Raw genomic sequence first — 24,331 nt, 5'->3', positions numbered from 1 at the left:
TTTTCTGTCTCTTGAATACTTTGTAGACCTCATTCGTGGTCTTTCAGCATTAAATGTTAGTATGGAAAAGTCAGAAGCCAGATTGACCTTTGCTTCCTCTCATCTCTTGCCTAGATGTTCAAGGTTTCCTTATTTTTAAGTCCAGCAACTTCACAAAGCTATATCCTGTTATTGATTTTTCTAGGTCAGTTTTTCCTGAGACCCACTGTGCCCCTTCAATTTGTAGAGTCAAGTCTTACTTCCAGAAATCTTTTAAGTGTTTTTTTTTTTTTTTTCTTTCCCTGCTTCATTGTTTTGGTTCCCTTGTTTTGGGATACAAATGATGTGTATGTTTGTGGTTCTTTGTTCTCCTCAGCTATCACTTTCTAATACTTTATTAATTTCATTTCATTTAATCAATTCTGTCCAACATTTTCCTTTCTGTACTTTCTGAAAATTCTGTTCTCTTGGGTGTTGTTTCCAATATGATCATAATCTCTACTATGGTTGTATCTTTTAATTCTATTTCTTGCCTAAATTCTGCCAGTTCATGTTTCATTTTTCTTTTGTTATCTACCTATATTTTCCTGAAGGATTATACCTTCTTATGTCACTGCTTTGAATTCATCTTTCACATCAAGTGCTTTATTATGTTTGTTTGTTTTTTAAATCATGGTGACATGCTTGGCCACAAGTTTCATGTCTCTGCTGCAAAATTTTTCTGTAGATTGTTCTTCATGTGCCACTTGGTTCCTGTTTTTCTCTTCCCTTTTTTCTGGAAGCATCATTGCACAGATCCTGTGCTAGTTGTTTTTTTGATTGTCAGTCGTTTTTGAATGTGGCAAGTTCTTATTCAGCCAGCCATTTGCGGGAAGTTCACATAGGAGAGAGGCCAGGGCCATAACTCAGGCTAGCAAATCTCCCTTATGATAGAAGGTCATTTACAAGAATGAGTTCTTTAGTCTCTTCCTTATTTTAGTGAGTGGAGACTGGCAGCCTCAAAGCTCTTCAGAATGCAAGTTTTCTCTCTTTATCCCTGCGCTCTTAAATTCCCCTTCCTATAAATATGGCTTATCTCTGTGATTACTTCTTTCAGGCTGCCTAACTCACTTTTTCTTTATACCAAAGTGTGTACAGAAAAGCTTTTGCTATTAGTCCACATACCCATTCCCATGGCTGTAGAAGTCCTGGTGGAGCAGTGGTTAAAGTGATCCATGGCTAACCCAAAGGTTGGTGGTTTGAATCCACCAGCCGCTCCTCAGGAGAAAGATGTGACAGTCTGCTTGTGTAGAGATTTACAGCCTTGGGAACCCTATGTGGTCGTTATGAGTCAGAACCAACCCCATGGCAGTGGCTCTGGTATCTTTTTGGTTTCGGTTGGTTTGATCTCTCAGGATATGCCAGAACTTTGAAGAGCCATGCTTTGCCAGCTTTATCTGAAATCAGCTTTCAAAGTCCTTGCTCATCATCTTTCTACGTTCCTTTAAATTTAATAGGATTTGGCAGTGCTTCTCTTACATTATAGTTTCAGATTACAAATCTCTCTTAGTTTCATCAAAGGTGAAATCTGACTATTATCGACATTTTCTGAATTGCTCTGAGGTAATTTCAAGACAAAGTGAATCTAATAGCTTTACACTACCACTTTAAAATGAGAAATTAAGTAGGCAGTTTTGGAGTTTAAGTACAAAATTAGAGACAAGTGAGTACTCAACAACTGGAGATTAGGGAAATAGTGAAATAACTAAGAATAAAAAACTCCAAAAATACTAAATTATATATAATCACAATTATTTACATAATAGTTGTGAACGTTCTGTGAAAATATTTAACCATATATGGAAAAGGCAAATGATGTGACATCAGATGGAAACCCTGGTGGTACAGTGGTTAAGACCTATGGCTGCTAATCAGAAGGCTGGCAATTTGAATCCACCAGGCACTCCTTGGAAACCGTACGGGGCAGTTCTGCTCTGTCCTAGAGGGTCGCTGTAAGTCAGAATCGACTCAACAGCAATGGGTTTGGTGACATCAGATAAAGCAGATTATAAAAAAACTACCTATACTGAAGTCACAAATAATTAAAATATATATGCATAAAGGGGAAACCCTGGTGGCGTAGTGGTTAAGTGCTACAGGTGCTAACCAAAGGGTCAGCAGTTCAAATCCGCCAGGCGCTCCTTGGAAACTCTATGGGGCAGTTCAACTCTGTCCTATAGGGTCGCTATGAGACGACGGCACTGGGGGTATGCATAAAGGATGAAGAATGGAAGAGAAAAATGAAACCAGTTTTCCGTTAAGGGTAATAAATACTGAGTAATTTTGCTTAAACATTTTCATTATTGTCACTACGTAGTTTGTGCAATAAAAATACACACTCAAGAAATAAAAAGACTTAAGATGACAGTCTCTGGGTGGCATGAATGGCCAACACTCAACTGGTAACCAAAAGGTTGGCAGTTTGAACCCACCTACTGGCACCGAGAAGGAAACAGGCTTGGTGATCTACTCCCGTAAAGGTTACATCTAAGAAAACCCTACGGAGCAGTTCTACTCTGTAACACATGGGATCTCCTAAGTCACAAACTAACAACAAAAACAAAATCAACAAAAAAAGAATGAAGCTGATACAGCTTTTGACTACAGAATCGACTAGACACAAATCATTAAGAATGCAATGATCTGGCTCCCCACTTGCCAATGCTGACTACATCCTACCCCTGACTGCAACTTCCTGAAGTTACATCCTTCTGCTCTAGTTCCAACCCCAATCTTTTATACCAGCCAGTAGCCTCCCCTCCTCCCTCTGCCTATACTACTTTCCTCATCCCCAGAGGTTGATTTCTACCATCCAAAACCAAAAAACCAAACCCATTACTGTCCAGTTGATTCTGACTCATAGCGACCCTACAGGACAAAGTAGAACTGCTCCATAGGATTTCCAAGGAGTGGCTGGTAGATTCAAACTGTTGACCTTTTGGTTAGCAGCCACAGCACACCATAGCTCTTAACCACTGCGCCACCAGGTACCCAACTGATTCCACTACAGAGAGACCATTATTGACTTAGCACATAAGGGTAGCACACCAAGGAAAAGCACGGGCTTTGCCCTGTTTGTTTTGTTTATAATCAAGGGCAGCAAAAAAGCATGTTGGATTTAAAGGACAATTTAGAGGTAGTGTGTAGGCTTTGGAGACAGATTCAATAAAATATGTGTAAAATGCACCCAGAACAATGCCAAGTACATAGCAGACAGTCAATAAAGAGTATTTTTAAGAATCTCTAATACTTTCCCCTTCCTAGCAAGGGAAATATAACACAATGGTTAAGATAGTATAAAAAGAACTTTTTAATTTATAAAATATGCTTAGAAAAGATACTACATACAGATTTTCTATAACCATTTAATGCCCTTAACTTCCATGTTGCTACTTCAGGGTTCTCACTTTTCAAATCTACCATACAAAATGAACAATTAAAGATCATTTTGAATGCATAAACCCAATGTATGGCTTGTTATTTTAGAAGACTTTTACTCTCTGAATAATTACAATTAATTCAAAGGATTCAAAAGATATATTTTCATCAAAAACTAGCCTAGCAATTTTGATAAGGATGTTACAGTGTAACTCACAAATACCCCAGGTAAAGAGAGTTACCCTTCTCAAATATTCCTATAATTCTTCCAATCTGAAATGGTGTAAATTAGAGGAGTAAATTTATGAAGGCATATAAACTCTGAAAACGAGCTTTTCCTTTGGCTAAGTAAGGTTTTTGATTGGAAATTTTCAATTTTTTTTATTCACAGAAACTATACATGTATTTTAAAGCTAATTAAAATTCAAATGAATAGAAACAAAATAAAATTTAAAATTTTATTTTCAAGTGCTCGATAGCCACATGTGGCTCGTGGCTGCTGTACTAGACAGTGAAGACCTAGAGGCTTCCTTCGCTGCACAGAGTTCTACTGGACAGCACCAGCCTGGATAACCCGAGCAGAAAAATGCGCCAAATGCCTCCACACAGGTAATCCAGACTTGGGAAACGGCTACTGCACCAGAGGTTTCCTCTTTTGTGAAAAAGGCGGAAAAAAGTCTATGTTATGAGTTATCACTTGAATAAAGAAAAAGAAAAAAATCAGTAAGACTGAGTGTAATTGCAAATTTCAGGGGGCAGGGGTGGTGGGCGGAGAGAAACTTGTTAGAGGATATGCGTGTTTCGTCATTTCTCACAGATGGTATCTGAGGCACAGACAGAAACTGGCCTAGGCTTTTTCTCTTCTCACTCAACACGCTCCTGAAACAATCTCACCCACACATCTACAAGGTGGTAACATGAAAACGTCCATTTTCAACACAGATGGAACTCCTGCCTTCAGATCCATAAATCTAGCTTCCTTTACTCCATATTTCTACTTGGACTGCTTCGAAAGTGACTCACTCAACACTTCAACTCATCGTTTCCTGCCTTGCTGCCCAGATCTGCTCCTTCCATCCTGTTTGTTGTCATAGCAAATGGCATGTCCACCCATCCATCTGCTAATGGGAGAAAGCACTGAAGATTCTTCACTCTCAACTGCCTTCCACACAATGAATCAATATGTCCTTTCAAGTCCACCTCCTAAAACCCTCTGACTGACTGCTTCTCTCCAGTTCTGTCCAGCCTACGGAGCGCTATATGATCTGGCCTTTTCCTTTTGTACCACCTCCTCATGGCTCACAAAACTCTGGCCACATATGCTTTCTCTCTGTTACTCAACCTGCCAAGTTTATTCCTACCTCACCACCGTTTCATTTGCTGTTCCCTCTTCTCAGAGTGTTCTCACAGATCTTGGCTGGTTCCTTCTTATGGAAACAGGCTGCTCAGCCATACTGAAAACCCCAATCAACACCCCTTCCCCCCCCTTTGTCTTGCTAACCACAAGCTTGTTTTGGGCAGGAAGTCGCAGCAAGTAGTGGCCCTAGTTACACCTTGAAGCATGCACAGATTGAAATCACATCCTTCAACTGACCCCCCGCCCCCAAATACAGGCATGGGAGGGCTAAAGGCAGAAAATTCCGGGCACCAACCCCCTGACACCATTAGAAACAAAAAGCTCCCCAGCCCCCTTAGTCAGCGAGCACGTGGCCTTAAGGTCACTAGACCCCAAGCGCTCCTTGTATGCGCAGACAACAAACTTGCCACTTTCTGTTTCCGTTGCAATCAGTGTCCGTCTTATTTCAACTGGCTAATAAGACAGGACAAGAACTCGAGTGGCGTTCCGTTACATTATCATTTAAGTCTAATTTATATCTCTTGCCCTCAAAGTGGCCTGCCTTAACTCCCAATTTCAAGTCGCCTTCTGGTAACGATCTCATTACCCTGTTTGTTGTTCACCATAAAGAAGTATTTATTATTTCCAGTTAGTTTCTCCTCATGAGAATTAAGTTCATATCACATTCAGTGTTCTATTCCCAGGGCTTAGAACAGTGCCTGGCACATAGCAGGTATTCAGTGAATGATGATCAAATAAATAAACACGGCTCCACTGCTACTACCCAAATTTAGGCCACTAAATTATATTATCCCATCAGTTTCCTCTGACTTCAGTTTTGTCCTCCTTAAACCTATTTTTCACACTGTAGCCTGAGCCATCTTTCTAAAACACCAATACGATGACACCGCTATATTATTAAAATAGGGCTCACTACTATGTTCTGAGAAAGTTCTATCAGTCACAGAGGACAGGGTCCTTCATGATCTGGCCTGTTTACCATTCCCACTATAGTCTCTTGCCCTGTCTAGCCTCCAGCCATGCCAAACTATTGCCAACACTTTAAATACTCCAGGCTGCCTTACTTCTTGAACTTCCTGTACATTTCCCTTCTCCTACAACTTACCTGGTCTTCTTCAGGTCTCTTTTATCACTGCTTCCTCTAGAAAACCTTCCTTGATCTTCCAAGATTAGGTTAGGCTGTCCTTCCTGTGTACTCCCGTAATACTCTCTATCTGGACCCTTATCACAGTGTTGATTCTCAATGTCCTACCTACTTGCCTATGTCCTCCTCAAGAGTGTTGGATCCTTGAGGCGGGACCTTAACATATTTGGTGGTATTGCTGCTACTGAACACGGTGCTTCTGGCATACTACAGGTACTTAATATGTATTTACTGAATTAATTTATTATGTCGGAAGAGATGTTGGAAGATTCAGAAGCCTTTATTACTCCTTCCATAGTTCCTGCAGCATTTAATTCAACATTATCCACAGAACAGGTTCTCAATATATACCAAGTAAAAATATAATGACTCCCTTAACCTGGCGAGCTTTGCACTTTTTTGAGAAAAACTGATATTGAGGGAAAAATCAAGAATGCTAAGTTTTTTTTTTTTTTTAAATGATAAGCATATTTAAGGATACTAACAAAGCCATTTGCAATTTTTAAATTAAAAAGCTAGACTTATAGTTCATAATTAAGTTATGCAATCTCTTTCAGAATGATGACTAACTATCCAGTTACTAACATTTAATTTCTGCTTTATGCCTGTAGGGATACTTCCTTTATTCAGGATATTTGTCTTAATAGATCAACACTACATTGCTTAATTCTAGGGAACCTGTTTGTAACTACTCCATTTTAAAGAGATATAAACCCAATCCCATTGCTGCCGAGTCAGGTCTGACTCAAAGCGACCCTATAGGACAGGGTAGAACTGCCCCATAGAGTTTCCAAGGAGTGCCTGGTGGATTTGAACTGCTGACCTTTTGGCTAGTAGCTGTAGCACTTAACCACTACACCATCAGGATTTCCTTAAAGAGATACAGGTGAGTAAAAATTTACCAACTGTCACTGAAATGTAAGAACCATTATTCTTTGGTACCATGATAATTTGCATATACAGAGAGAGAAACAGAGATCTAGTCATCCCTATAAAGTAACACTTAAAAAAAAACAACAAACCAGTTGCCATCAGGTTGAGTCTGACTCATGGCAATCCCATGTATGTTAGAGTAGAACTGCGCTCCATAGTGTTTTCAATGGCTGATTTTTCAGCAGTAGATGGCCAGGCCTTTCTTCCAAGGCACCTCTCGGTGGACCTGAACCTCCAACCCTTCAGTTAGCAGTGAGTGTGTTACCATTTGTACAACCTGGGGGCTCCATAAAGTTATACTACCAATTTTTAAAATAAACATACCAGAAGTTAGTCATATAAGTTAAACTTGTTCAAAGTTGTCTCCTTTGGAGACTCATTCCAATAATGGGATCAAAGTTCAAAATATTTTGGAAAACTCTCATCGTGAACTGCCTTTAGATACTGCTACAATTCTTTTGAGTATTCTTATAGATGATAAACATTCGGTCTTTGAAGGTGAATTTTACATTTGCAAGCAATGACGTCAAGAAGCCTCGGCTAGTAAATAAGGGCAAACATCATGACGTTTTGGATCAGAAACAAGGCATAACACTGGCAATGTACAAGTTTCCTTGTTTAGCTGATCTACTAGTTCTGAAAACAACGCCAAGAGGGATTCCAGAAATGTTAGAGAAAGAGACAGAGAAACAGATCAATAGACAGAAGGGAGAAAGAAGGAAAACAAGGAAACTGGTGTAAGAAGTCATGAGCCCTTTTGAGAATCTGATGAAAATTATGGCTCCTTTCCCAGAAAAAAGCACGCAAGCGTGTGGGCAAGCACACCCACAAAGCTGTTCGCATATAACATTAGAAAGTTACGGACACCTCGAGGCTCATCTATGGAGCCAGGTTAAAACACCGCAGTTTAGAGCAGTGGCTTTTGATTTTTTTTTAATGCAACCCACAGTAAAACATAGGTTGTATACCGTGACTCAGTCTGTACAAACACATTGTTGTTGTTGTGTGCTGAGCTGATTGTGGCTCATAGCGACCCTATAGGACAGAGTAGAACTGCCTCATTGGGTTTACTAGGGTCCCTGGTAGTTAAGTGCTTGGCTGCTAATCAAAATATTGGCAGTTCAAACTCACCAGCAGCTCCATAGGAGAAAGATTTGGCAGTCTGCTTCAGTAAAGATTTACAGCCTTGGAAACCCTACTGGGCAGTTCAATTCTGTCCTACGGGGTCACTATCAGTCAGAATCGACCAGAAGACAACAGGTTTTGGTTTTAAGCTTTATTAGAGCAGATCACCAGGCATTTTCTCTCACAGAGCTACTGGTAGGTTTGAACCACCCACATTTTGGTTAGCAGGAAAGTGCTTAATCATTGTGCCACCAGGGCTCATTTCACAAAACATTCTCGATTCTACTATGAGTGATACATTGTCTTATTTTCTTTTCTATTTCACTTCATTAAGAAACAATGTCAACCTGTGTCCCACTGCACCAATTTCACAATCCACAGTTTGGAAAATACCGTGGATTAGAGTAACTGCTGCATAACTGGAGTAAGTTAATGAAAGAGAAGGCTTGCTTGATTACAAAAATTCTGATATGTTATTTTATAATAACACTAATTCTTTATGGCAAAATGACACTGTCTTCATTCATCAACATGGCTAACTCCTGGAGGCAGTGGTAAGTAAATCATACGATGGTCACAGAAACCCCATACCTTAATATTAGAAAACCATAAATCATTTTCATGTAAAGTGGCAAGGTAGACAGATGTAAGCAGTCCACTGCAGAGGGCAATGGTTCCACCAACTGCAAACCAGAGAATCTTCCATAATCTTCTATCGGTACAACCTTTTAGAAAAATGGAACAGATAAGGAACCAAGTCAGTGAAGGATTTAGAATTCAGTAATTCTACTTCAAACTATCAGGAATGCTAAGTTCCAGTTCTCTGTCATTAGCAAAGCTTTCTCTTTCCCCAACACACAGGGGCTCCTTTTCTTTGATTTCACAAATCTTTTTTATTACTTTTATTAGTTTTTACCCCACTGTATGTAACTGTTCACTTGTCCATTTTGCCAACCAGAAAGTGAGCTTTTTGAGAAATACTGTATATTATTCATCTTTAATACTCAGCATCTATATCTAGCATAGTTAAACAATTAGAATTTAACGATGAAGTTTGTGAGATGGAGGAATAAATGAATTACATGTGTAGGTTGCAAATAGTCTTTTAGATCCTCTATTTACAATTTGGAGTTTATTCATAAAAGCTACTGAACAACTTGATTACTTAAAAACAAAACAAAAACAAAAACCCATAGCAAAAATCCATCATGACTTAAGTTAAGGGAGACATAAAGTAGGAAAAATATTTACAGCACATAAAATAAAGCTTAACTATCCTTGACATAGGATGAATACTTTCAGGACAGTAACGAATGACGACTATTCCAGCAGGCAATGCACAAAAGAAAAAATGGCCAATATAAGATAGACAGAAAAAAATGTTCAAATTCATTAGTGATAAGGAAATGCCAAATTCAAAAACGGTTGCAGCGGCACACTGACAGGGCCAGAAATTCCAGTCCAGTTCTGAAGAGGATAGGAAATAGGGAATATCATTGCTGATGTCAGATGGATCTTGGTTACAAGCAGAGAACACCAGAAAGATGTTTATCTGTTTTTACTGACTATGCAAAGGCATTCGGCTGTATGGATCATAACAAATTATGGACATTGCAAAGAATGGGGATTCCAGAAAAACTGTGCTCTCGCGGAACTTCTACATAGACCAACGGGCAGTTGTGGGAATAGAACAAGAAGATACTGCGTGGTTTAAGATCAGGAAACGTGTGTGTCAGGATTGTATGCTTTCACTATACTTATTCAATACGTATGCTGAGCAAATAATCTCAGAAGCTGGAGTACATGAAGGAGAATGTGGCATCAGGATTGGAGCAAGACTCATTAACAATCTGCAATATACAGATGATGCAACCCTGCTCGCTGGAAGTGCAGAATACCTGCAGCACTTACTGATGAAGATCAAAGACCACAGCCTTAAATATGGATTACATACTGGTTCAACATAAAGAAAACAAAAACCCTCACAACTGTACCAATAAGCAATATCATGACAAAAGGAGAAAATAAATTGAAATTGTCAAGGATTTCATTTTACTTGGATCCGCAATCGACGCCCATGAAAGCAGCAGTCAGGAAATCAAATGATGTATTGCATTGGGCAAATCTGCTGCAAAAGACCTCTTTAAAGTGTTAAAAAGCAAAGATATCACTTTGAGGACTAAGGTATGCCCGACTCAAGTCATGGTATTTTCAATCGCCTCATATGCATGTACCGGAACCATGGTGACACAGTGGTTAAGAGCCAAAAGGTCAGCAGTTTGAATCCACCAGCTAGCTGCTCCGTCGAAACCTATGAGGCAGTTCTACTTTGTCCTATAGGGTTGCTATGAGTCAGAATCAGCTGAAGGGCAATGGGTTTTTTTCATATGCATGTGAAAGCCGGACAATGAATAATGAAGACTGAAGAAGAACTGATGCATATGAACTATGGTGTTGGTGAAGAATACTGAATATACTATGGACTGCCAGAAGAACATGGAGCCCTGGTGGTGCAGTGGTTACAGTGTTTGACTGCTAACTGAAAGGTGGTGGTTCAAAACCAAACAGCAGCTCTGGGATAGAAAGATGTGGCAGTCTGCTTCCACAGAGATTTACAGCCTTGGAAGCCCTATGAGTCAGAATTAACTCGGTGGCAGTGGGTTTTTATTTTTGTTTTTTTGGCCAGAAGAACAAACAAATACATCCTGGAAGAAATACAGCCAGAATGCGCCTTAGAAGTGAGGATGGCGAGACTTTGTCTTACATTTTTCAGGCATGTTATCAGGAGGGAACAGTCCCTGGAGAAGAATACCATGCTTGGTAAAGCAGAGGGTCAGTGAAAAAGAGGAAAACCCTCGACAAGATAGACTGACACAGCGTCTACAACAATGGGCTTAGCCACAGCAATGACTGTGAGGATGGCTCAGGACTGGACATTGTTTTGTTCTGTTGTACATAGGATCACTATGAGTAGGAATCGACTCGTTGGCACCTAACAGCAACGACAAGGAAATGCAAATGAAAACAATGAGGTATAATTCTAAAAATCTTGGCCAATTTGATAGCTTAAAATGCTAATACTCTGTTTTGGCAATGGTATAAAAAATGAACAGCTTCCAAATGCTGCTGGTAGAATAGTAAACTGGTACTGCTCTGGAAGGCAACGTGGTAGTAGGGAGTAAAAGCCAACAAAATGAGCATACCACAGGACCAATAATTCCAAATCTAGGCATATACCCCAAGGAAATAATTAAAGTTTTAAACAACATTTGGCTACAAGGATATTTATCAGAGTGCTGTATGTGTTAGTAAAAGGTTAGAAAACTATCTAAATACTGAAAAAGGAGTTAGTTAAATCACTTATGCTACAGCCACATAATGGTTTACTATGCAGTCACTGCCACCACTCATCTGTCAGTTTGATGTACTGTGGTGGCTTACGTGCTGCCGTGTAGCCAGAAGCTATGCCACTGGTGTTTCAAACACCAGCAGGGTAACCCTGCTGGACAGGTTTCAGTGGAGCTTCCAGAGGACAGATTAGGAAGAAAGGCCTGGCAATCCACTTCTGAAAACAAGTGACTGAAAACCTATAGATTACAACCCAACATTGTCCAACTCACTTGCTTTATGTCATCAGAAGGAATCAATTGCTAGAGGAGGACAACATGTTTGATGAAGCAGAGGGCCAGTGAGGGTGAGGAAGACTCTCAGTGATATGGACTGGTACAGTAGCCGCAACAATGGACTGGAACATGCTGGTGATCAAGCGGTTAACACATGAGCGCAACGTTTCATTCTGTTGTACATAAGGCCACCATGAGTTGGAGTCAACTCGATGGCAGCTACGTCTCTATGCAGTCACTGACAATGTTTACCACTTACATGAAATACCTAGAATTGGCAAATGTATAGAGACCAAAGTTTATTAGTGGTTCCCAAGAGTGGGAGAGAGGGAAAAAATGGGAGTCATTGCCTGGGGGGCTGAGTTTTTGTTAAGCGTGATAGAAAAATGTAGAACAGGAAACTGGTGACGGCTGCATAATGTGATAAACCTAATTAATGTCACTGAATTGTGCATGCAAAAAATGTTGAATTGGCAAATGTTTTGTTATATATGTTTGTACCACAAAAAAAAAAAAAAAAAATTTACTGACTTATGACATGTTCATTTTATGAGAGAAAAATAGGAAGTTACAAAACAGCATGTAGGATCCCAATTTTGTAAAACTACATATGAATGTCTGCGGGTATACACGTAAAGAGGGCAAACAGCATGCAGATGGAGAAATGATGGGTGGGTTACAGGAGTTCTTTTTCCTTTCCTCCGCTTTCAGTTTTTCTGAAATGGATAAATACTGCTTTGGACAATCCCCAGAGTCATGTTTTACTTAAAAACAAACTTGAATTTGCCTTGTATAAGCTCTTCAAGAAGTACTCTCTATTGCCCAAAATGCATTATTGCTAACAGCTGAGTTGGACGGCATGACACCCCCACTACCCTCCCCCCCGTGCCCATTCAGGTACTATTATTTAACTCTTTCCCCCAAATTACTAAGTTTGGCTGATAAGAATTAACATGGCTGCAATTAATGTAAATTCTATCAGATATCCAAAATGGCCAAACCCCAAAACCAAACCCACTGCCATAGAGTTGATTCCAACTCATTGTGCCCCTATAGGACCGAGTAGAACAGCCCCCAAAGGGTTTCCAAGGCTGTAATCTTTGTGGCAGCAGATTGCCACATCCTTCTCCTGGGACATGGCTAGTGGGTTCGAATCTCCAACCTCTTGGTTAGCAGCCAAGCACTTTAACTACCATCCCACCAGGGCTCCTTCTAAAATGGTCAATGGACATAAAATTTTTCAGGATTAGTCTTAAAATACTGACTAGGCTTACTTAAGAAAGCAACTCAGGAGGCAAGAAGTTGGCAATTAATGCCATTTGATGTCTATCTTAGCAAGTTTTCAGTATTATAGAAACAATTTACCAATTCTGACTACTTTTCTCACGAAAACAAAGCAAAGGAGAAAATTTCAGGACTTTGACCTAAAACTAGTAAGAAAAAAAAATGACTGATCTTTGACTAATGAAATGAAAAACTCCCCCAAGGTAAAGCTGCCTCATATGAACAGTGTATATATGCCAGAAAAATGAGAAATAGATTAAAATCTGAATAGTAGGGAAAGGCATCAATGTAGAGTCAACAGGTCAGACGGCCATAACAATAAATAAGCTCAAGACCAGACAACTGAGAAACAAGGGGTTCTAATCAAAGCTTTCATCTTTTATCTGACCATAACTGTCAAACCAAAATAATCGAATTACTTTCAAATAAATTATAAAAACCAAAACAACAGGGTACTAGAACAAAGTTTTCTCAAGTGTTAGGTTCACTGAATTTTTTATCCTATTGGCCAACAATAGTTAAATGTGCAGAAATAAAAGCAATCCCAAACACGGCTTGAGTTTAAATCACATACCAGATGGCAATTTATTTTCCAACTTCACATTTTCTTCTTGTGCTGGATAACCCTCAGGAATTTCTGTGGCTTTTATTCCTTTTCTCTGCCGGATGGACATCATGTCAAAGACTTACATGCATTGTTCTTCCAAGCACTCCTACAAGCAACACAGAAATAAACGGTCCATCTGTATGTCAGCACCCTCACTCCCCAGCACGCCTCTGTGCTCATCTGTGCTGGACTTCATTTGTGCTGTTTGCCTTTGTTTAGCACGCCCTCCCATTTTCTCATCCAAATCTTAGCTGGCCTTTAAAGCTAAACTTAAGACACAACACAAACGTTTAGCACAAACATATCTACCAGGCAAAACCAAAAAAAAAAAAAAAACCAAACCCCTTGCCGTTGAGTCAATTCGTAGCAACCCTACAGGACAGAGCAGAGCTGCCCTTTAGGGTTTCAAAGGGGTGGCTGGTGGACTTGAACTGCTGACCTTTGGGTTAGCAGCTGTAGCTTTCAACCACCGTACTACCAGGGCTCTGTTTATGAGACAAGCACCTGCTACGCGGCAGGCACTACCAGGAGTTAGACGCCCTGGCGGTGCAGTGGTTAAGAGCTCTGCTGGCTAGTCAAAAGGTCAGCGATTTGAATCCACCAAAGCGTTCCTTGGAAACCCTATGGGGCAGTTCTACTCTGTCCTGTAGGGTTGCTGAGTCGGAATAGACTCGACGGCAATCGGTTTGGTTTTGGGTACCAACCAAAAACCCACTGCTGTCGAGTCGATTCCTTTGGATGCCAGGAGTCAGGAATACAGGTAGCAACAGGGACAAGCCCCCGCCCTTCTTCCAGTCAGCTTTCTTTCTCTGGATGCTGTACTTCCTGTGCATCTTCTTCCTCTCGGAGCCACAGCAGTTCCTGGGCCATTTGTCACGTAATTTACACAGTTTTATGGAACGGCCACAGTTCTACAGACCACACAGTAGTACTTTTCGGTATTTTGTATCACCCATAGAAATGCTGTGTGGGAGGTATTCGACAGCATATTTGTTGGTAGCCCGATTTTGAAGAACTTAAATATTACTTTGTCTCAGGTATCTAAATTTTAATAATTGTGTTCTTTTAAAACAATTCACACTGAGAGCCTCAGGATTATGCCTCAGCGCTGAGGACAGCGGGGGTGTGCCATGCAGGCAGCTGCTATCCCAGGAGGAGCAGTGGGAGTAACCACAGGGAGCAGGAGCCTGGTTTGGAAGCAGCAAGTGGGAGGCGGGGGAGTGGTGGCACTGAGCTGGCTGGGTACAATCCCCCAGAACATCTTGCTTCACTTCACTGAATAACGAGCAGCGTCCTGCCAATTACTTATTAAATACAGGCCAGTAGCCTGACACATTGTTTGGACGGCTTATTAATTACTAAAGGTAGACACTGTGGCTCTATAGAAACAAATAAACCAACACTATACAATTCATTCATAGAAAAAATGTGGGAAGGGGAACAGACTTCAGTACAAGGTGCTATGCCTTCAAGCACTGAAAATGGAGAATCTGGAGCAATGAGGGAAAAAAGGGGTGTTAGCAAAGTGGTACTGGCAGAGATGAGTTTACCTCCCAGATCACCTATTTCTAGGTACATGCATGCTCTTCAGGGTCGCTAAGGGTCGGAATCGATTCGATGGCAACGGTTTTTTTTTCTAACGGGAACAGTTTTAAAAACTCACACTTACACGCTTATCGTATAAGACAGAAAATCAACACATGCTTAAGCGCCTATTATGTGCCACGCAATGACAATCCCATATACTGGGAAACAAAAGTTCCTCTCTCAAAAGAAAAGGAATGCCACCTCAAGTGTTTGGAAAGAATTATAAAAGCAAACTTTACGTTAATAGGAATGATTACTTGATCACTACACAGACCGTCTCCTCGGCACCGCCAAAACCCCAAAATAACGCGTTGCCATCGAGTCGATTCCAGCTGATAGCGACCCTATAGGACAGAGCAGAACTGCCCCATAGGGTTTCCAAAGAGCGCGTGGTGGATTCGAACTGCCGACCTTGGGTTAGCAGCCGAGCTCTTAACCACTGAGCCACCAGGGCCCCTCGGCGCCGCAGGGCACTTGATTTGGGTTACCTGCGCCCCACACCTACGGCACCTGGTACCCTCATGGGGTACCGGGGCTGGCGGACGCCGGGGCTGAGGCCCTCGCTCCAGGTCACCCAGCGTCAGGCCCTCCCCCGCCCCCGCGGCCACCTCGGGGGAAGTCGCCCGAGAACGCGGCGCCGCCAAGTCTGCAAACTTGCTCACGAGCTCCAGCCCCGAACCGCCTTCGCCGCCGACGTCCGTGCGCTCCGTCCCACAGCGGACGCCCGGAGTCCGGTGCCGCGCCGCTCCCACCGCACCGGCGGCGGGCGGCCGGGGCTTTCTGTCGTCGTCGCGGATCCCGCGGAAACCACCAGGCAGGACGCGGAAGGGGCCCGCCCGCCCGGACGCTGGGGACCCCGCCGCGGAGCCCTCGCGCCCGCGCGGCCACTCACGCCGCCCGCGGCCCGCCGCCCGTCACAGACCTGTGGCCGCTCAGCCGTCAGCACGCGCGGCTCCGGGGCGGAGAAGGCGGCTGGCCGGGCGAGGAGGCCGAGAGGGTCGCGGGAGGCGGGACCGAACTCGCCTCCCTCCCCGCGCCGCACCACAGCCTGCAACGTGCCGCGGGAAAAGGAGGACGAGGCACCTGCGGTGCTTTGTGCAACACCGTGGAAACGGGCGGCTGGAAGGCATCGGTAGCCCCGGTAAAGGGGCGCGCCAGAGAGGCAGGGCCGCTGCGGCCGCGTCCATAGGTCTCGGGAGCTGTCCGTCAACTCGAGACCCCGCCCCCTCCGCGGACGCCCCTCCCCGTCTCGTGTGGCGCCGGCCGGAAGGAAGTGGCGTACTTCCGGTCGTCGAGTGCTGCCCTGTTCCGCCTGGTGTCCCGGCCGCTCGGAGGATAACGACCAGCGTCCTGGCTCCTGTCACAGTCCCCGAGACTCGGACGCCTCCTTCGCCCACGCAGACTCCCGTCATCTCCAGGCTAGAGCGAGAGGTGGGGTTCGGGGAGGAGCTGCCCGGCTGCTCCAATGAAGGGTTGCCTCAGGTCGGACGGCGGGGAGGCTTGGTCCCATTGAGGCCCCGAGGGCTTGAGAAGTGTGCGGGCCTAGGAACCACTGAAGGTCTGGGGCCGCGGCGTGGTCTGTTTTTTGTTTTTTTAAACAACTCTTCCTGCTCGTCCCCTCCTGTACCCCGGTGCTGGTAGTGGAGAAGAGTTCGGGAGGCGCACCCTCGACGGGAACCGCCTGGGCCGCTCTGATATTGCCCAGCTTCCGGGGCGCCCCTTCCCTGGTACCTGACAACCCACCCCCTGCCTCCTTTCATTGCTGCTGATCTGGGCTTGGATGTCATTTACTGACAGCAGGTGAGAGGGCCCTAATATGTACCCACAGAGATACTTTCCGGTCTCTTAAAGACTTCTCTTTAGTGTTGGAGGGAGGGGCGCTATTTTTTTCCTAAACAAACAAACAAAAAAAAGAAAGTACAAAACCAAATCCGTTGCCGTCGAGTCGATTCCGACTCACAGCGACCCTAGAGTATAGCGTAGAACTGTCCCATGGGGTTTCCAAGGAGCAGCTGGTGGATTCGAACTGTCGACGTTTTGGTTAGCAGCCATAGCTCTCAACCACTGCACCCCAGGGCTCCATTTTCTCCTTAGGGTTTTCTTAAAGCATGGTCACATATGCTACTCTGTCTCCAAACTAGATTGTAAGCCTGTTTTGAAGGCAGGGATTGTGCTTTATAGCTGCATATTTTAATTCATCACACTGAAAAACAGTAGATAAAATCTTTTACTTCTTAGCAGACACTCAGGCTAAATGTTAACTGATTCGTGGTAAGGAACCACCTTCCTGGTCCTCCACCTGTGCAAATACTAACTAGTTCCAACTTGAATTACTTCATCCAGGAAGCCTTTTCCAGACACCTCAGCTGGATGTTCTTCTTTGTGTGTTGCTTTTAATAACAAGTGCATATTTCCTGAAAATAGATTGGGGTATCTTTTGGTGGCTTTAATAGGAGCCAGTGACACCTGTTTTTTCATGTGGTATTTGTCATTTTTCAGCATGGTCGTTGATGTCTTATCCTTTTCATATCATGGCCTTAAGAGCACAGACTGTATATTAATCTTTTTTAATGTTAAGATGCCTTATGTGAAATTTATTTGAGTGTTTAATAAATACGTGTATGAATTGATTCTTAAGTAGGATTTTTCCCTTTTATAGGGGGTTTTCTTTAACGAATTGTCTCTCTGGGGAAAAATGTCGTGAAAAACGCATCCCTTGAGTAACCAAAATCTGTTGCCCTTGAGTCGATTCCGACTCATAGTGACCCTGTAGAACATTAGGAGTTCACCTCACAGGGTTTCCAAGGAGCGTTCGAACTTTTTGGTTAGCAGCCTCAACGTTTAACCACTGTGCCACTAGGGTGCCCCCTTGAGTAAAGGACATAATATTCATCAGCAGCTGCTTATTTTGCTTTAATATTATGGAACTGCTTTACTAAGTAATAAAATGCTTTCATACTTATAAGAAATAGGCACCCACTGCTGAGAGTTTAAGTCTTGGGAATGATTAAGCCAATTAGAATGCATCTTAAGTTCTGCTACGCAAACGGGGTGGGGAATGTGGGGGGTGGGGGTGGAACTGATGGATAATGAAGAATAGGTCAGTACCTCTACTTCTGCCCATATGAGCAAGGAGTCAAGGAGGGGCCAAAAAAGAATGAGTTCTGGTCATGGACTGTGACTGCAGTGGCATAAAGTAATGCTTGTTTGCATGATTTGAGACCCAGGTGGACTGGCTGACTGCTGGGGCCAGCAGTAGTCAAGCTGCGGACCTCTACAAGAGTACAGCTCAGAGTGTGATCTGGGGACCTGTGTCATTACTATTATGGTCACCTGGGAACTTGTTAGACATGCGAGTTATTACTTTTTTTTACCCTAGATCACTATTTTGTGACAACTAACAACCACCACCACCCCAGACCTACTGAATCAGAATCTGTAGGGATGGGGGCCCAGAAATCTGTTTTAAGAAGTTCTCCAGGTGATTCTGATGCTTGCTAAAGTGAGAAACAGAGCTGAATCTTGTACTAAAAGGTGTCTGCGGACTAGCAGCATTGGCCTTGGCTCGGACCTCTTAGAAATGCAGAATCTCAGGCCTTACCCAAGACCTGCTGAGCCAGAATCTGCATTTTAATAAAATTGGCAAGTGAAATGTATGTACATCACATTTTGAGAAGTACTACGCCAGAAATCATAACACTATTCATCACGTCCTTCCCTTAAAAGCATCTTCCCTTGGCTTTTTCCTATCTCATGTGCAGTGTTTATTCAGTTTTAAATTGCTTAGAAGCCCCAGTAGCCTAAATTGGCATCCTTAAATTGCCTGGTTAATCGTATGAACACTCTTGGTCATTCCTATTTCTGTGACAATGAACTCCCCTGGTGTTCCTCCTACCTGCCTTTCTGGCATTCCTTTTCAGTCTCCTTGGCAACCTCCTCTTCTTAAAAATCAGTGATTTTCTGGCCCATAGGTCCAATTTGCACTGATAGCTTGATTGATGACTCTATTTATGTTTTTATATCCATGCATATCTTCTGCCTATTGAATGTTTCCACGTGTTCAGGCACCTCAAACATGTTAAAAATTAAACTTCCTCTAATCCCCAAACCTGCTCTTCATCTGGCGTGCTCCATTTACCTAATTGCTCAAGTCAAAAGCCTGGATTCCTCCCTGTTGTGTGATTCGCATGTTCAGTCAGTCATCAAGTCCTGTTGCAGTTGCCTCCTAAATATCTCAGAACTTTCTCACCTTTCTCCATCTCATGTTTCACCACCCTAATCCAAGTTACTATCATTTCTTGTCTGGATCATTTCAGTAGCCAAACTGATTAACTGCTCTCCCTGTCCTCGTCTACTCAACTCATCCTCCGTGTGATAACCAGTGATCTTACTAAAATATAAATCCTTTGGTGGCTTCATTCTAAAAATCAAACTCCTTAACATGGCTTGCAAGAACTGCTCTGTTGACCTTTCCAGCCTCATCTATTCATACCAATTTTCTTTTAGATTCTTACCTCAAGACTTAACAACTATTCAGCCTTTAGATCTCAGCCTAAATAATTCTTGCTGCCTGGTATTCACACTCTTTCACTGAACCGTGGGTGTTCTGTGTGACCAGTAGAATACTGTGGAAGTGACAGTATGGAACTTAGGAGATTAGGTTATAAAAGACATTCCAGTTTTAGCATTAGTCTCCCTGGGATTGCTCGCTTAGGGGGAAGCCACCATGTTGTAAGGACACTGAATCAGCTTGTGAGAAGCTCGTGTCAGGGAGGGGGAAGGTCCTCTCACCATCAACCAGTGCCACCTTGCCATCCATGTAGGTGAGCTGAGCTGGAAGTAGGTCCATCTGCTCCAGACCAGTCTTCGGATGACTGTAACCTCATGAGAGATCCTGAGCCAGAACTGCCTGTCTAAGCCATTCGCTAATATCTGATGCATAGAAACTGTGAAGGTAATAAATGTTTATTGTTGTTTTAAGTTGAAGCTGAAGAAAAAAACATGTCCACGAGAGCCAAAATATGACCTTGAGTATATCCCACTTGAGTTTGGAGACCATCTCAAGAATAGATTTGACACATTGAACAGTAATGACTGAGGACCGGACGAGTTGTGGAGTGACATCAAAGACATCATACATGAAGAAAGCAAAAGGTTATTAAAAAGACAGGAAAGAAAGAAAAGACCAGAATGGATGTCAGAAGAGACTGTGAAACTTGCTTTTGAACGTAGACTGGCTAAAGCAAATGGAAGAAATCATCGACGAAGTAAAAGAGCTGAACAGAAGATTTCAAAGGCCAGCTCGAGAAGACGAAAGTATTACAATGACATGTGCAAAGACCTGGAGTTAGAAAATCAAAAGGGAAGAACATGCTCAGCGTTTCTCAAGCTGAAAGAACTGAAGAAAAAATTCAAGCATCAAGTTGCAGTATTGAAGGATTCTATGGACAAAATATTAAATGATGCATAAGTATCAAAAGAAGATGGAAAGAATACATAGAGTCAGTGTACCAAAAAGAATCGGTCGATGTTCAACCATTTCAGGAGGTAGCATATGACCAAGAACCAATGGTATTGAAAGAAAAAGTTTAAGCTGCTCTGAAGGCACTGGTGAAAAACAAGGCCCTAGGAACTGATGGAATATGAACTGATAGGTTTCAAAAAACGGATACAGCACTGGAAGTGTTCACTTGTCTATGCTAAGAAATTTGAAAGACCTGGACAAGCGACTGGAAGAGATCCATATTTGTGCCCATTCCAAAGAAAGATGATCCAGCAGAATGCAGAAATTACCAAAGAGTATCATTAATATCACACGCAAGTAAATTTGCTGAATTCAAAAATGGTTTGCAGTAGTTTATTGACAGGGAACTGACAGAAAGTCAGAGTTGGATTCAGAAGAGGATGTGGAATGAGAGATATCGTTGCCGATGTCAGATGGATCTCGGCTGCAAGCAGGGAACCTCAGAAATATGTTTACCTATGTTTTATTGATTGTGCAAAAGCATTGGACTGTGTGGATAAAAACAAATTATTGGGAAGAATAGGAATTCCAGAACACTTAGTTGTGCTCATGCAGAACCTGTGCATAGACCAAGTGGCAGTTGTTTGAACAGAACAAGGGGATACTGCAAGGTTTAAAATCAGGAAAGGTGTTCGTCAGGGTTGTATTCTTTCACCATACTTATTTGATCTGTATACTGGACAAATAATCAGAGAAACTGGAGTATATGAAGAAGAACATGACATCAGGGTTGGAGGAAGACTGATTAACAACCTGCAATAGACAGATGACATAACCGTGCTTCCTGAAACCAAGAAGACTTGAAGCACTTACTGATGAAGATCGAAGACTGCAGCCTTCAGTATGGATTACACCTCAGCATAAAAAAATCATCACAGCTGGACCAATAAGGAACATCATGATAAACAGAGAAAAGATGGAAATTGTCAAGGATTTCATTTTACTTGGGTCCACAATCAACACCCATGGAAACAGCAGTCAAGAAATTAAACGATGCGCTGCGTTGGGCACATCTGCTGCAAAAGACTTCTTTAAAGTGTTAAAAAGAAAGATATCACTTTGATGACCAAGGTGTGCCTGAACCAAGCTTTGGAATTTTCACTTGCCTTATATGCATGTGAAAGCTGGAGGATGAATAAGGGAAGACCGAGGAAGAATTGATGGGATTTGAATTATGGTGTTGGTGAAGAATGTTGAATATGCCATGGACTGCTAGAAGAATGAACAAGCCTGTCTTGGAAGAAGTACAGCCAGAGTGCTCCTTGAAAATGAGGATGGCGAGACTCATCTCATGTACTTTGGACATGTTTTTAGGAGGGACCAGTCCCTGGAGAAGGACATCATGCTTGGTGGAGGGTCATCGAAAAAGAGGAACACCTTCAACGAGATGGATTGACACAGTGGCTGCAGCAGTGGTCTCAAGCATAACAACGGTTGTGAAGATGGCACAAAACCAGGCAGGGTTTTGTTCTGCTGTACAGAGTCGCTATGAGTCGGAACCAACTTGATGGCTCCTGACAACAAAGTAGTTTTAAGCTAGTGTTAAATTTTGAGGTAATTTTATTCTACAGTAGATAACTAATACAATAATAGTTTTACTGTATGATGTATCAAAATTTAACTATTCCCCTCAAAATTGGACATTTATGTTGTTTCTAGTTCTATGCTGTCACAAGCAATGCCACAGAGAACATCTTTTACTTGTATAATTCTTTAAAATGTATTCCTAGAGATAAAATTCCTAGAACTCATATTCTAAATTGTGGCAAATATTGGCAAAGTACATTTCAAAAAAGGTTAAAAAATTGTATTACTTTACGCTTTCACCAAAGTGTATCGCTCTGATTATTTCTCCATGTCCTTGCCAATGGTGAATATTTTTAATCCTTGCCAATCATAAGTGACAAATGGTGCATTTCTTTAATTACTAATGAAATGGAGAGAATTAAATCACAGGCTTATTGGCTGTTAATTCTTTTTCTTTGCGTCGGGTTCTCCGGTCTTTTTACCATTTTCTCTGTTCATAGACAGATGACACAGCCTTGATAGGAGGAATATGGTAATAGGTTATCAGCACTAACGTTTTGTCATATATGTTGCAGGTATATTCTCATTATTGTGCATCCTATATGGTGTCTTCTGTGATGCAGGATTTTACCATTTTATATTGTCAAATCTATCATGTTTCTTTTATACCTTCTGGGTTTTTCTGTCATGCTTAGAAAAGCCTTCCCCATCCCGAGATTGTAAAATATTTTTTTCATACTTCTAGTATTTAAAATATCAGATCTTTTAAGTATTGGGTGGGATAGAAATAAGACACTTTTTTTTTTTCGAATTATATAGTCATTTACCATCATCCTTACCCTGAACTGAACTGAACTACTACCTGTATCACACACTGAATTGCAGTATGTATATGGCCTGTTTGTGTAAACAAGTTTCACATGCTTTGATGTTTAGGAAAGCAATTGCCCCTTAATTATACTTCTGTAAACACGTTTCTTAGTTATTTCTGCACATTTGGGTTCCAAGAAAGAAACTATGAATTTTTTTTTGTACTGGCATTGTATAAAATGTATAGAAATGGCTGGGAGAAGTGCGGTGTTTACAACTCTGAGCATTCCCTTACAGGAACATATATTTAGTTAAGGACACGTTGGCCCAGTCTGTATATTTTTCCAGCAGTACTTTTATCCTATTTATATTTCTCCATCTTGTTCACAAGGGGAGCTGACTTTTGAGGTGTCTTGATGTCTTGTTAAAAGTCAGAACAGTGGTCTCCAAACTTTTGATCTCATACCTTTATCAAAAAAAATTTATTGTTCTCCCTTTCGCTCCACCTCCTTCTCTCTGCATGTATTTAAAGTTAGTTAGCTAAAACCAAAAAACCAAATACGTTGCTGTCGAGTCAATTTTGGCTAATAGCAACCCTATAGAACAAAGTAGAACTGCCCCGTAGAGTTTTCTAGGCTGAAATCTTTACAGGAGCAGATTGCCAGGTATTTTCTCCTGTGGAGCATCTCGGTGGGTTTGAACCAGCTACCTTTTGGGTGGCAGCCAAGTGCTTAACCATTGTGCCATCAGGGCTCCTTTTTCCGTACTAACGGATACCAAAACATATTGTTTGGTTTGGGATTTTTTTATGTAGGAAAAAGGACTTCTAGCTGGAAATGTGTATGTTTCTAACACTGTTGAATTCCAACATTTTGGCAAGCCTTAAATTCTGTCTAATCTTGGGCTGGGCTGGATTTCCACTAACACTTACCAAGCGCTCCCCTAAACCTTCCTGAGTCTTCCAGTGGATCATGATGAACTAGCCGGAAGGACTCCTTATGCATCAGAGGAGTTCACAGGCCTGCAACTCCAAACCTGAAAGCTGACAGGACTCAAACTACCTCCGCAGCTGAGTGAATACTTGTACTTTGAATTAGTGATCTCACATGATGGAGGTGACAGGTAACAGCCACTTCATGGAAGGTTTTAATCACAACCCTTAACTTCTTTGAGTTCTCAGGATACCAGGAAGGAGGCTTGAAGTATTGTTCTCCCCCTGCAGCTATTGTCAGCCGGCTTATTTATGTAAGAGCATATGCATTTTCAATGGCAATATCATCCCCACCGGACGGAAAACTGGTTCTTGGGGCTTGAAAAAATCTAACTCATGATGTATAAAGCATAGGTATACATATAATGCATAAACATACATAGTATATCTGTGGTAGTAAATTTTCATGGGGGGAGGGGGTGT

At 42.1% G+C, this 24,331-nt stretch overlaps 1 protein-coding gene across 5 annotated transcripts in view; it reads right to left on the bottom strand.

Annotated features, from left to right (window-relative positions):
* Positions 1–16,224, bottom strand: part of DPY19L3 (dpy-19 like C-mannosyltransferase 3) — an 86,836-nt gene extending 70,612 nt beyond the window's left edge. For 3 of the 5 annotated variants that reach the window (XR_007514759.1, XM_049865065.1, XM_049865066.1), the window contains exons 1-3: positions 15,979–16,224; positions 13,437–13,575; positions 8,547–8,680 (exon numbers count right to left, since the gene is read on the bottom strand). Coding sequence is in view for 2 of the 5 variants with exons in the window: in XM_049865065.1 (XP_049721022.1) it covers positions 8,547–8,680; positions 13,437–13,539 (237 nt within the window). In the remaining 3 variants the exon portion in view is untranslated. Of the gene's footprint in view, positions 1–4,757; positions 6,386–8,546; positions 8,681–11,575; positions 11,711–13,436; positions 13,576–15,978 lie in introns of those variants that run through there. The other 2 variants (XM_049865067.1, XM_049865068.1) reach the window with 2 other exon arrangements.
* Between the last annotated feature and the right edge of the window lie 8,107 nt (positions 16,225–24,331).

The sequence above is a fragment of the Elephas maximus genome, chromosome 21 (assembly GCF_024166365.1).
Source record: "Elephas maximus indicus isolate mEleMax1 chromosome 21, mEleMax1 primary haplotype, whole genome shotgun sequence".
In the NCBI taxonomy this organism is placed as follows: domain Eukaryota; kingdom Metazoa; phylum Chordata; class Mammalia; order Proboscidea; family Elephantidae; genus Elephas; species Elephas maximus.
This window is presented reverse-complemented; position numbering and strand designations above follow the sequence as displayed.